The sequence below is a fragment of the Anopheles ziemanni genome, chromosome 2 (genome assembly GCF_943734765.1).
Source record: "Anopheles ziemanni chromosome 2, idAnoZiCoDA_A2_x.2, whole genome shotgun sequence".
Lineage (NCBI taxonomy): Eukaryota > Metazoa > Arthropoda > Insecta > Diptera > Culicidae > Anopheles > Anopheles ziemanni.
This window is the reverse complement of record NC_080705.1, coordinates 28,392,223-28,406,945: the sequence shown is the minus strand read 5'-3', so window position 1 is coordinate 28,406,945 and position 14,723 is coordinate 28,392,223. Positions and strand designations below refer to the sequence as shown.

General features: G+C 47.6%; 1 protein-coding gene across 2 annotated transcripts in view; it reads left to right on the top strand.

Moving 5' to 3' along the window:
• Window positions 1-14,723, top strand: part of LOC131289274 (neural-cadherin) — a 180,417-nt gene that overhangs the window by 12,893 nt on the left and 152,801 nt on the right. For both annotated transcript variants that reach the window (XM_058318495.1, XM_058318503.1), the window contains exons 2-6: window positions 12,630-12,641; window positions 12,741-13,179; window positions 13,272-13,488; window positions 13,561-14,346; window positions 14,426-14,659. In XM_058318495.1, the coding sequence (XP_058174478.1) occupies window positions 12,630-12,641; window positions 12,741-13,179; window positions 13,272-13,488; window positions 13,561-14,346; window positions 14,426-14,659 (1,688 nt within the window). The remainder of the gene's footprint in view (window positions 1-12,629; window positions 12,642-12,740; window positions 13,180-13,271; window positions 13,489-13,560; window positions 14,347-14,425; window positions 14,660-14,723) is intronic.

Here is a 14,723-nt window from a genome sequence, read left to right as displayed (position 1 = left end):
ATTTCCATATTAGTCTACCTTTGTGTCGTTGAAATTTATTGGCGAGATCCTCGAACAAACGAGGAAAAGTTATGAGTTGCGAGGAAACCAAGCTTGCCAAACTTGTTTGTCCACCATTATAAAGTACGGGTTCGAGCTGTGGAAAGTAACGTTTGTTTATATTCTTTGCGCGCACACACACACACACGCAAACCCGAATCCGTTGGTAAATAAAATCCCAACTTTCCACCGCCAATATTTTCTTCTGGAGAGGGAGCTAATTTTGCTGGGTCCTTTAATTGATTTGGACAAACCCAACGAGTCGCACCTTTGCAACCGAGGGTGTTTACCGCTCATTCCGTTCGGTAAACACCGCAGATACACTGCGGGCAAACCGTCGAAACACATTAGGGGTGGAAAGAATGTTGCGTGGAAAATTGCGTCCGCCGAACGTTTTTATTTTTAGCTACCTCGCAAAACGGCTCCAACAACATCTCGTTTGGTTTTTGAAGCGGTTTTACGTTACACACATTTCCGTTCGAGTGAATTCTTGAATGGAACTGAATGGCTGGAAGAACGCGCTGACATCCGAAGGTGTGTGGGACCATAGTCGTCTTTAAAGATCGCGTCTCAGATGGTTTGTTGTTTGTGTGGTTTTCCTGGAAGCGGGGCGAACCATTTTTAATTGCTATTGCCGCTCGATGATCAACACACGGCGCGAAGAAACTGCGCGGAATCCATCGATCGTTGCGAAAGCAGCGTGTGAGGCAGAAGCGGAGAGCGTAGACATTGACAGATCGTTTCCTCCCCATTTGCACCCCATCTTGTTTCACCTCCGGGCGGGACGACAACGTTGCAGAAAATCGAAACCGACTAACCCAGTGCCGGGACGGAAGCAGCGTGTGCTCAACCGGAAAGCCCTGCTGGCGTTGGCTCGTACATGTGTGTTCGTGTTCGTTGAGGTTGCGGTTACGGTTCGGGTGCCTCTATGCTCCTCAATGCGCTCCCCCCGGGAACGGGTTCTGCCTTTCGAAACGGAGCGCAAACTCGAAAACCCTTCGCATGCGCGAGGAACAAGGGCCGCCTGGGGGTGAAAATTGTGTTTTCGCATCGTGGCTGGGAAATGGAGGGTGCAGCATGTGCATTTAGCTGCTGCACGTTCAATTTCAATTGCTTTATTGTTTCCGAGGTTGCCTACGGTTGGCTGCCTAATTGATATTGACGCACCAAACAGTGGAGCGTCATGGAATAATTTGTTGTCTAAATACGGGAACTTTTTACATTTTATTCGAAAGTTCATTTTTGCACATTTTTCTGTTCAAATCTGTTTCCCTATTCAAACATTGTTTTCGCTTTAAAAATATTCTATTTGCGTTTGAAATTTTATCTGTCTGCGTATCGCTAGCCGGATATATCCTTTGTCTTTAACATAACTAGGAATAAAATGATTGTTTGGTTCGATCGATTCTTGCGTAGAAATTCTAAATAAATTTCTACCCAAAACGATCCTTCTGATTTTGACACGGAAAACATTTTTCCAACCAAACATTTCACCCCAACTTTTAGCTTTCATAAATCGAACGCCCGGGGGCTAAGCAACCAGGAAGGAGAACGAAGGTACATTTAGAACTTCATGGTTTGTGTAGCGGCGGTTTCGGTCCAAAATCAATAATCGAAAATTACTTCGGTGTGGCTTATGGCTGGAAGGGTTTTTTTCCTTTTCCCCGTGAACCCGGCAGAACGTTGGTTGTGTAGAACGATCGTTCAGCTTCCCTCTAGGGGAGGAAATTGATGGCAAGCTTAGATCCTAGTACATCCTTGGTGACGATGCCCGCCGGCCGGGATTTGGTGTCCTTTTTTTCGCTTCCGCTTCGTGAAAGTCAAACGCTCGGGTCGGTCGATCGGATGAGTGGGAAAAGTTCGTTGGTTTATCGCCATTTTCGCGGTGAATGAGCCGTGGTGCGCGGAATGATGTCCTATTGGCTGTCCCCCGGCGATAACCACCTTCCTTCCTTCCTTCCTTCCTTCCTTCCTTCCTTCCCTAGATGGCATGCGGAATAACGAACCTTTCGCGAAAGTCACCACCGTACGACGACGACCGCAAGGATTCAATTTTAGCGACGAGATATTTCCGGCATTTGTGTCGCGCGCTTGTGTATCCTTTTCTTTACTTGTTTTTTCTCCTTTTTTGTACATCGCTGCTCCACTCGTTGCGTTTTCACAACGATGCTATCTCGAGCGAGGACAAACAAAAAGCCGGGAAAGAGTTGACCGCCACCGCTTTCATCGCCGTTGCCGGCCGGCAATCTTTTGATATGGCGGTTTTACTCGGTTTTTGTGATGTTTGGCGGTTGGGCTGGTATCTGTGTGTGTGTGTGTATGCCTTTCCTGAGCACATTTTCACACGAATTGTCCTTTGCCGGTGTCAGGACGCAGGACCGATGTCCTTAGGTCGGCCGCACTTAATAATTTACTCTCGGGAATTGAACCGCCTCTGCCGTTGCCTGAAGGGGCGCGCGCGAACGTACGAGCGGGATTAGCACACACACAGGACAGGACCTCGAGAGCCAGTGGTTAGGTTTCGCTGCGAAGATGTGATGCTGCCGTACCCGCGTTGGTCCGCGCTTATCTTCATCTTCCGTTCTGTCCGCACGATTCGTTCGGATCGCTTTTTCTCCTCCTTTTCGGCTTGTGCGGTTCTTTCTCGAACCAAGCCAATTCCGTCTCTCGGCCGGTCTCGGTGAAGCTGAATGAAATCGGCTGAAAGAAGCTGCATGCACTTCAAATATTTATCTCGTTCCTGAATCTCCCGAAGAATGTCCCGGGGGCTGCTCTCGTTCTCGAGTGCTGGCTTGGGTCCCTTCCGAAGCACCGGAAGGGCAACGCAACGGGGTCGTACGGGAGGAGGTACAAAACAAATAAACAAACAGCGAAAAAGGGAAGCCCAGGAGAGACGGAAACTAAACAAACCGCGTATTGTTTGTGTTTGTTTCTCCTGTCGAATTTCTTTCCATTTATTGCGCATTGCAGATGTGTGACGTAACGCTGCTCGGGTGCAGCAGGATCGGGATCCTAAACTTTTTTAGGAAAGGAACAGGAATAGCATAGAAACTCAAAGTAATCGTTTTGTTCGGAAGTTTTTCGGTTCTTTTGTTGCTTTCCAAATATTTACTTATCTTTTTTGTTTGCTCGTAACTGTAGGTTTTCCATTTTTTCCCATTATTTATGTTGGTAATAATTTATGCTCCAAGCATTTTTCTATTGATAGGACCATTTATTACAACTGTCAATATCCAACCAACAAGTTTTTAAACAGCAAAATCTTTAACACTAAAACTACCGGAATAGTCATTTTGATTGGTCAGGTACTTTTTCAATCACATTTATCTCTTAAGGTTGAACAATTCTATCAAATGTTAATACACGACTTTCAGACATCCAATGGAATATTTATTTTTATGTATTAAAGAATAAAATTTTCTTTTTAACAATGAACATAAATCGCGGTAAAATTTCAAGCGCCAATATTTGATCCTTGACTTCTGAGCATTCCAGTTACTACACTTCCCCTACCGGACGGGATTTATTACAGTCGTTCGGTAACCGGGTTTCATCTGGTAAAGATTTGCCTGTCATGTGCAAGTACGATCGACAGGATCAATATTTACCTACCAAAGAATTGTGTACTGAGCTTGCTGCGGTGAAATAGGCACCATGAAAGAGCGACTGGACTGTGGGTGAGCGAGAAATCAAACAGCTAAAACCCCTCCGAACGCCAAAGACCGACGGACGAGCAGGTTCTGCGGTTTTATGTTTACAACCTGGTACTGCATAAACCATACGTGCATGCATACGTGGTGTGTATGCAGACCGGTGAATCGATTAGCTTATTGGACTTTGGAGTCGCTGTGCATGAAGGCGACCACCGAACGGCAAGGTCGCCGTCGAACGACTGGACGGAAGTCTGCAGCAGGTCCAATGCGAAGACGGTCCAATGTTTGACTTTGGCTTGAGGAACACTAACGAGACGCACGGCAGGAGTCAGGTGGCGCGTTTTTGTTTATGTTGCAAATTTACATGCATTTTCATGCCAAATTTGTTCCCACACGCAGCAAGAAAGCTTGTGCGGGCAACTTCGAGAATCTATAGACCGCGTTGTTGTTGGTGCGCTGATTCACGACGTCCTTAGATGAGTGGTTTGAGGGATTCCACCATGCAACGGAGGAAGGAACGTTTCAATCCAACGTTGGGTTGGGTTGAGCAAAGAACGGATTTACTAATATTGGCAAAACATTTCCAGAAACCTGACACAGGATAGTTCAGCAGTTCAACTTTTGTGGCGCACTAAGCTGCCCATGGAAAAATCTTGGTGCTGAAGCTGTGGAGATTGGCGGACGTTTAAAATGTAAATAAAAAAGGAAAAAACGGAAAATCCTCACAATGAAAACTCGATGCATTGGAGTGAGAGAGAAAGAGAGAGAGAAAGAGAGTATTTTACCTTTCAAGAGTCAACAGTCATGGCACCACTTGTGCCGGAAAAAAAGTTGGGAACGTCGCAGGACTTTTGTGAAAAGGAAAAGTTTTGCGTATGACATATAACATGTTTTGTTCGGGCCTTGTCGCTGTGTTGTGGACGCTTCCTTTTAATGGAATATTTTGAAAACGTGATTAAAAAAAAAAAAGGTTCTTGTTGTTCGGATAGAGAGAGAGGGCCGTTTTTCGTGGTAAGGACATCTTAAAAGGAAAATAAAAAGCAACAGAATCTGCGTTCAATTTAATTTTGCAATCGAAAAACATGTTTCTGACTTATTCGAGCGGCTGTGCGTTTGAGAAGAAGTCGCTCTACCGTTCGCTGAATAAAATAGCGATAATAAACCAACCCGGAAATACTTCTGAATGAAGCCGACGTTAATAATAAAGCTTTTCAATTTTTAATAACATTTTTCCGCGTGCACAGCAGAATTTCCAGGAACAACCCGGTGGGTTTCCGGACCGAAAAGGACCGTCGGAATTTATTTACGCTTAATTCACTTAGTCCTAGCTGGTTTGCAAAAATTAAAATCGTCTACTTCAAACACCCCCACCTCACTCATAATTGTTCCCACGTTGGGCCCTTCCCACCCACTCATCCCGGCATTACGTGAATCTCACTTATCTTGAACCCGGTACCGGCGCACGCTTTAGGCGTTTGGATACAAATGAGCGTTTCCGAAAATGAAATTAGATCCAATTTGCATTTTCAACCACGTGTCCCACGCGTTTCCGCGTTTATCCCTCCCTAGCTTTGGCATAGGGATACTGTCCGGTTTGAGAGTGCAATAGCCATTGAGGAGTCGCCGTTTCTCTGTCTTTCAGCAGGATAAACGGTTCCCCTTGACTTTCCTGTCGGTATCTCTCGTTCCCTCTGCGGCGTGTGTCAGCTGATTCGAGAGCAACCCTTCTCAGATGGGTGCCCGTATACTTCACGCCGGGGTTCACCTAAATCACCGACCTCACGTTCCGGAAATAAATCATAAAATCTAATAAAATAAAAGTATAGCGCCATAATTTAAATAATATATTTTGCGGCGCAAGTGCACCGTTTGGGTATTATTAATAGTATCGTATGTGTGCGAGAGGGGTTTAGTTTGCGAACCTCAAAGGCAATGTTTGATCATGGAGTTGAACACGCGAGTCCGAGTTTTCTTTTCCTGTCAACCTTTTCCACAATTTGGCTTTAAAATAAAGCTCTTGAAATAGCACACCCCAGCTTGATATGTTCATGCAACTCCAACAAGAACCGACGCAAGTGAAAGGAAGCAACACAACACTACACGCAGCTGCGTAGAGCTGGGGAAGACGTCTTGATGTATCATCTTTCCCGCTGACGACGCTAACGGTTCAAACACTCCAACAATGGGGTATTAGATTCCCCGCACCGGGGTGCGAACAACGGTCAGCATTTTTCTGTGCGTCGTGTGAATGAAACAGATGAATTTAGTGCCCAGCAAGAAAAGTCCGAAACCTTAGACGCCCAACCACGCCGCCGCCAGCTCGGAAAAATGGGTCGAACGAAAAACTATCGCCGTCGACGAGCGCAAATTTCTTCATTCAGTTGCTATTTGAAACAAGTGACGATGTGGTACGGATACTGCCGCTTCTGTTGGGTGCCGTGGTCCCAGGGACACCGGACATGATACTAAACGATCCGTTTTGTTGTCAGCACAATCCTTTCCGTTGGTTTCCGGTTTCAAATGGCATCGTGGCTCTAATAGAAAGAAAGACCGAGCGAGATAGCTTCTGGAAGGTTGAGCAATGGCAAATGGACACTAAAACCGTTGGAAAAATGTATTCTAGCGGGGTTGGAGGGACTAAAAGCGAGTGCTAACCGTTCCCTTGTAGGTTATTTCTCAACTAATTCCTAGAGCCAAGTAGAGTACTCCAGCTAAGTTGTGTTGTTTCTTCACGTTCATTTCACTGGCGTTGCTCGAAGAAGTTGCAGATTGCAAGAGTAACTTTTGGCATTGTTTCAATTCGGATAAAATAACTTCGAACAATTTTCGTAGTTTGGTTATTTTGTGTCTTGTTCTTTGTGTTCTTCCCTCGCCATTACTTATCTTATTCCTCTTGAAGGAAAACGAACAACTATACGAAATTTTTCATACTGGTACTATTTTAATTATTTGAGATAATTTTCCCGAAATTTTCAACAAGTATATGGTTCAGCAAAACAAAACAAATTATCCTTCGAAGCCTCCAATAGGGTTTTATAACACATGCTGCATGTGAAAATTCTGACAGCGCCACGCTGGAATTGCAGTAATTTGGCCGGACGGTTCCGAAATATTTTCAATTAGTAATTCCTTCCGAATAACTTCCATCAATCGAAAACTCCTCGCGCACGTCAGTGGCAGGCCGGATTAAATATGCCGGCCGTGTAGCTGGATGGATGGGTCGAAGAGGGTTTTCCTGCGAATTCTTACCGAGGGTTGGAAATTAATTATTTTCCTTTCCCAATCCCCGGGCTGGACTGTCTGGACGGTGCGCACCACTCCGGCAGCCTTTCGATTCCTCCCCACGGGATTTCGGCGCCATTCGCGACGGAAGGCATCGAGGTGGACGTCGATAATCCTACGGGACCCGGGGACTCGGGAAAACTTATTCCACCGGGACCAGAACCGACTGGAGCGCCAGCTTTACGTTCTTTCTACCATCTCGGCGGTGGGGAAAAGGTGCGAGACGTTCGTGTGGGCCCCGTCATTCGAACCAGTGGAGGGGTCTGGGAAAATCGATTCCAGACACTTTCCGGCACCGGCCGTGGTCTGGAACACATTCCCGTCCAACTGGTTCCCCCGTCCGGGAAAGCCATCTTTTTTCTGCACGCTAAACTAACTGATACTGGTGGTTGGGAGGAAGCGTTTTCCATTTCCTGGACCTGCACGGGCAAGCTGCGGTGTGTCTGTAGAACTATCGCTCTAGAATGAATTGAAAAAAAAAAATAAAACAAAGACTCAGCACAAAGGAAGGAAAGTTTTCCTTCATTTTCCTACCCGACGTATTATGTTGCGAGCAAAAAGGAGTTCTTTTTTTTTTCATTCGTTCGAGTGACAAACGTTTTTCCGCCTACCCGAACGTGTCCGACGGCGGTAGTTCCTTATCTTCATTGCCGATTGTTTTCAAACTGCTCGATGGATCGGTGCAGTTGGCTGGGGGACGAATCCGTCTTCCAACGAGGGTGCGCGCCCCCTCGGGAGGGTGTGTGGAGTCAATGCAGTTTCAATGCCCGGATAAAGAAGGGCCCGGACCGCACTCGTCCCGGCTCGTCTGGAGGGAATTGAATTTTGCTCCATTTCCGCACAACTTACGGCTCCATCGAATACATTCGTTTGGAAAGGGAAAGAAAACTTCGCCGGCGAGGTTTTTAATCCCTTTTTACGGAATTGTTTCGAATTAGATCTCGTGCTGGATGAAGATTTATGCTTCGGGATGCGCCGGTAAGAGCGGGCATATGGTATTATATTCCACTTTAATCCGGTTTGTCTTACGAAGGGAAACATGTTTCACTCAAGCAGCCATTAAGAAGAAGTTCTCGTTGTGCACGCACGTGTGAAAAAGTAAATGAAATTAATATCAACCGGGATATCGCCATTCACGTCCAGGCACTGGAGGAGAATTGCAATTTCATTAAGTATAACATTGCTCCCCTGACGGGAAGTGGGAGATTTATGGATGTTCTTAGGCGTAGCCGTTGGAGTTTGGGAAGCGGAACGTCCTCCCCGATTGTCTTACTCACCGTATCTCGTTGGGCTGATGAGCTTGAGCACGCACGAAAATAGGTCCCATTTAACGGTTTCGATGGCTCATCGTTTAGGAAATCCACCAACCAAACCCCTGTTGTTTCAGTGCTAGCGAAAACTAGACAACAACCGGATCTATGTGACGCTTTACTGTCGGATGTTTGATGAGTAGATTTTGTGGTGACCCGAAAACCCGCATTCGACCGCCGCTGGGGGGGTTGTCCCCGGTCAATCCATCAGCGCTAAAGCACTAATATTTAATTATGTTAAGGCTGTTTTCCGTGCGGTTGTTAGGGTTAGGTCGATCCGTCGCACTTGCACTGCTATGCCCGAATGCCGCTGTCGATGCTGGTGGAGAACGAATTGCAAACACATTATTCTGGGCTGGCCAAATGTGTCGAAACGCTATGCTTTCCATCAAGCCTATGTTATGTGCGTTTCGGAGAGGATTATAGGGACGAGGCGCGTGCGTTGCAACGTCGGATAAACATGTGCTCGTCATTATTTTATTTATTTTGTTGCTAGCTTGTGTTTGCTCCGCATTATGAAAGTTGGTTATTTTTGCGTTGCTGAAGGATTCATTTTGGAACACCCGACCATACCAGAGTGGTGGGCAGATGGAAAAACAAGATGCAACTGCGTCGGGGGGATAAAAATACTGTTCCGGGAAAGTGGAAAACAATTTGCCCAACTTGTTATGCTTGCCTTTCAGTGAAAAGGGGTCAAATTAAGTTACCCAGAACTTGAATCCTCTCCATAATGCTTAGCCTTCCAGGAACCTATTTTCAATTTCGAGTCCGTTGTGTACGGATTTTTGATCCTTTTTCTAGCAATGTGTTGTTTTTCAACACTCGAAGTCCTACGCCGCATATCTAATTTATTCGCATTTGTCCTGATCTTTTGCTGACCTACTTTGTAATTTTAATAAAACTACAAAAAATGTGTCAAAGATAGATAAGGGAACAATCTTATCATTTATAGACACTATTTTCCTCATCATCATCTATTGTTTTATTCGGACAAGAACTAACATTGTTCACGCTGCAATTTAATTGTACCATCTTGTCGATACGATTCTGATAAAAGCATTTCTGTTTTCTTTCGTTACAGGTAAGATACGGCTGGATCACCGACCGGCGAGGAAATAGCCATGTCTCATCCCGTTTTATGCGATGCATCCGATCATACGTGGAAGAAATGTGTGTCCGGTATAGAAGCTCATAACACGTTGCGAATGATAATCGGTCCCTTTTCCACTCACCCCCTGCTTTGACCTGGTTCCTTGAAACGTTCACTGTGGGAATACCGGATGGCCGGCGAGCGCTTGCAGGGATTCCACATCCCGTATCTCCTCTTGGACCGGTCCGTTCCTTTGTCCCTCACATTCTGCGTGAATGTGTCTCCAGCGGACGGCTGGAATGGACGAGTTCTCCGTTAGCCCTTTCGTCACGATGAGAGGTTAGGTCCTATCCCGTTCCGGGGCTGTCTCACACCTCGGGCAAACAGTTCGGACCGCCCGCAGGATGTGCACAAAGTAATCTAAAATGAAGTCTCATCTAGCTCATGAATATATAACTCGATGTTGTGATGTTGTTAGCAGCAAGGCGATGCCGTTTCTGAATTCGCATCGGCATTCCCTTCTCTGCATGGCATCTGGGGCGAGTGGTTAGTTTGTTTAGCATGAATAATATATATTGATTTGGGATTGTGTTCCTGTTTGAGTTACTCATGATCGGAGACCTGGCGACGGACATGAAATGGCGTCTCGTGATGCTGATGCTGATCTCCCGGCTAAGCCTCCGATAAGGTTTGGAGTGTTGTTCTTGGTGTGACAATCAATGCTTAAAATGTTTGTCGTGTTTGGAAAGCATTGCTTTCAAGATTAATTTTAAACCGCAAAATAATATTTCCAACATTTGCTTGTGGATCTTTGGTTCGCTAGGTTCGAATGTTCGGGGGAAAAACATCGTACCTCCATTACGAAATAATTGCACTAACTGTCATCGGGCTCGACGTCATTACGCTGCCGAATTTCTCGACACGGCCCATTGAGAAACCGTGTCAAAAGCCGGAAGATAACTTGCCAAATAGAGCAAGGCAGTAAATCTTCGCCACTCAACACCTGTTCCGTGTTCCGCCAAACCGTGTTGACCGGCTAAAACGTTTGCTCCAGTCAGGCAATACGCCCGGGAAACTCTCGCTGACCGCAATGTGGATGGTCAAGCCGTGGGGACCGTGGGAATGGAAGAGATTTTATCGGTGGAAATTAAATTATCGCTTCTCAGCACGATAAAAATAAAGCTACTTGAACGCCGCTAGCTTGTGCATGTCACCAGGGCGGGAAAGGTAGACGGCAACGGCGGTACAAAACTGTCTGTGAAAATGGTCGCAATGTGTCCACCGTGGCACCGGTGGTCCACTCTAACACACACCCGGGTGGTGATGGTGGGAAATTGGCGTGAAAAGTCAATGGTCAAGTAGTAAGCGACTTTTCCGGCGATGGTTCGCAGAGGACTGAGTAGAGAAAGGTGGTAGAAAAAGGTGGTAACATCGGTACAAAATTAGATCTATCACCAAAGATAGTCGTGCATCATGGGATCGGGCCCTCTGGACGGCACTTATCCGTGAAACGATCGTGTCCCAGATGGGCTGCCGTCCCGCATACACAAGGTGTATTGAAAATAACTAGGTTGGGAGCAGAGCGGGTGTGTGGTTTGTGGAGAAGAGGGCCTCCGAAAAACACCATGAAGCCACACGAAACATAAACAATAACGACGGCTTACTTTGGTTTGCCCCGTTCCCCGCGGAGTCAACGATGTGACCGCTCAGGTGTGGAACAACGAAAACAAAAACACCGAAAAAATAGATACGGATACCGGCGGAACTTGATTGAATTAATTTACGGTGGCGTCTAGGGCGGGACGGCGGAGAGTTTTATTTAACCCACGCGTTGGCACCTTTTGTACCGGTACATTTCTTTTTGTTTTCCCTCTCCGCCATTGCCGAGCGTTTCTCACCGTGCGTTTCTCACCGCGTGCCTGTGAAAGTTCGGATTGGATTCACCGACATTCCCGGTTGCACACGGGGTCCGGAGAACGGACAATCATCTTCACCTTTTCCCAATTTAGATGATAATTATCTGAAAATAAATCCCTTCTCTCGAGCATACTTTCGACCAACTTTGACTTGTCGCCCTCGAGTGAGTCTCGAACGCCTTGGCGCTGCTGCCTTGGGAACTGGCAGGAACTCGATGACCCGACAAAACATGGTGGAGACCCACGGGTCGGTGAATGCATTTCCGTCGCCGAAGAAGGGAGTTCGACCGCGCCCCGGTGCCAGTGGCAGGTGTTTCTTTTCCAAGATGCTAGGAATTTTCCGACTTCTGGAGAGCTCTTGCATAAGTTTCAGTGATTGCTTTCTACTTCCGCCACTTGCGCCTTCAGCGGCAGATCAGACACGCAGGATTGAGGATAAAGGGAAAGAAATCCAGAACGGGTCGGATGCAAATTTCTTTGATTTACTTTTGGTCGCTCAAGCGCGCAACGCTCTAACGCTGTACGGGAAATTTTCTTCCCCTTTGCCCTCCGTCGATCGAGTGCAGCACACTGTGCTTTATGGATGGGTTATGAAAATGGCCTCATTATTTCCGTGAAGCCTGCTTAAGGAAATTCTTTATCAATGTTTAATGCGATATAAGAAGAGATGATGGAAGAGCGCACACATTCCAAGCGGGCCGCTCTCACATAAAAGTGAACCATAAAACACACCCATCTAGGTCGCGGCAGTATTCATAGCAAGCACACGAGAAGCTCGTAAATTGCATGTAACCGCAGCACGGTTCTGGTGAAAATTCAACCACATCCCAAAGAACGCCACAGTTAAGCATCACGTTAAAGTACGATGAAGTAAAGTAACCTCTACCGACGGACAAACGAACGACGAGATCCTTTGGCAACTCGTTGCTCTTAGTCAAACGATTTCTTTTATATATTTTTTCGCTCTAACGAGCTTGTTATAGGATCGAATCGGCTGACTCCTGCCTCGGCACACAGTTTCCGTGCCCGTGGCAGCCTGCAGGGTGGTCGCTAATGCTGCGAGTCGCGATTTATGGTCGAACGAACGTCACATGTTTCCCCGTTAGCCGCTACGGATCCATATAAGGACGATATCATTCCGACAAATGAGCTTCCAGACACCTTTCTTCCATTGTGCTCATCAATTTCAATCGTCAGGATGTGTGCTAGAGGAAAAAAAAACCTTCTGCTAGTGTGCTCAAGATCGATATATACTGATAGAACTCATTTTCTCCTTCTCATCCACATTGCACATCTGATCGTTCCGCAACTTCCATTCTCGCAACTTCGCATGTTGTAGCCGGACTTAAATGTAAGTATGCCCTCAGGCAAGATGTGTAGTCCAACATTCTTTGCCTTCCCGGGAAGTTGTATTAATTACTTTCTCCGCCGTCCTCCTCTCCCCCACCAGACACCGACAATCAGCGTGTCATCATCCACGTGAAGGATGTGAACGACGAGCCACCGTACTTCATCAACCGACCGCTTCCGATGCAGGCCGTGGTACAGCTGAATGCACCCCCGAACACGCCCGTGTTCACGCTGCAGGCACGCGATCCGGATACCGATCACAACATTCACTACTTCATCGTACGTGACCGGACGGGCGGGCGGTTCGAGGTGGACGAGCGGTCCGGCGTGGTGCGGACGCGCGGTACCGATCTGTTCCAGCTGGACATGGAGTACGTGCTGTACGTGAAGGCGGAGGATCAGAACGGCAAGGTGGACGACCGGCGCTTCCAGAGCACCCCGGAGGAGCGGCTGTCGATTGTCGGTGGCAAGCGCGCGCCCCAGTTCTACATGCCGAGCTACGAGGCGGAAATTCCCGAGAACCAGAAAAAGGACTCCGAGTAAGTGGGTGGCGTCGTGATGGAATGTGCAGATGAAAATTCTGAAATACGCCCGTTACGCTCACGCCTTTCTGTCGTTCCTATTTTTGCAGCATCATTTCCGTGAAGGCCAAGTCGTTCGCCGACCGGGAGATCCGGTACACGCTGAAGGCGCAAGGACAGGGTGCGGGTACGTTCAACATTGGACCGACGTCGGGCATTGTGAAGCTGGCGAAGGAGCTAGACTTTGAGGATTTGCGTCAGCCACACGTTTACTCGCTGGTCGTTACCGCCACGGAAGATTCCGGTGGTTTCTCGACTTCCGTAGAGGTAAGTGTTTGGGCAAATGGGCTGCGTTTGTGCGAGCTTACGTGATGGTTTTGCTCTTCTCCCGTTTTACAGCTCACCATTCGCGTCACGGACGTAAACGATAATGCACCAAAGTTTGAACTGCCCGACTATCAGGCCCATAACGTCGACGAAGACATTCCGCTGGGCACGAGCATCCTGAAGGTGAAGGCAATGGATGCGGATTCTGGCGCGAACGCCGAAATAGAATACCTGGTGTCGGACGACCACTTTGCGGTGGATTCGAACGGCATCATCGTGAACAACAAGCAGCTCGATGCGGACAACAACAACGCGTACTACGAGTTCGTGGTGACCGCGAAGGATAAGGGTGAGCCCGCGAAAACCGGCACGGCCACGGTGCGCGTGTACACGAAGAACAAGAACGACGAGGAGCCCAAGTTCAGTCAGCAGGTGTATACGCCGAACGTGGACGAAAATGCCGGTCCGAACACGCTCGTGACGACCGTGGTGGCCTCGGACAAGGATGGTGACAACGTGCGGTTCGGGTTTGTCGGTGGTGGCACCAGCAGTGGTCAGTTCGTGATCGAAGAAATCACCGGTGTAATCCGGCTGCACAGTAAGGCCATCTCGCTCGATCGGGACAAGTATGAATTGAATGTGACAGCTATGGATGATGGGTCGTGCTGCGTCAACGGGGACGCAACGATCCACACATCTACAGCTGTCGTCGTTGTGTTCATCACCGATGTGAACGACAACAAGCCGGTGTTCAAGGACTGTGGCACCTACTATCCGAAGGTGGAAGAGGGCGCCCCGAACGGTAGCCCCGTCATAAAGGTGCAGGCAACCGACGAGGATAAGGGTGTTAATGGACAGGTATGAAGAAGGTTCACGCGCGCCCTTCTACATGGATTATATGATGTAAACAATGCCTTTTCCCTCCGCAAAACCCTAGGTGAAATACTCCATTGTTCAGCAACCGAACCAGAAAGGCACCAAGTTCACCGTCGATGAGGAAACGGGCGAAGTGTCCACCAACAAGGTGTTCGATCGCGAGGGTGACGATGGAAAGTTTGTCTCGGTCACGGTTAAAGCGACCGATCAGGGCGAACCCAGTCTAGAAGGTGTTTGCTCCTTCACGGTGGAAATTACGGATGTAAACGACAATCCACCCTTGTTCGATCGACAGGTAAGTCGAGTATTGCGTTGGATGTGAAATCATTGCTCTAAACGCTGCTCTTTGTTCCGTACAG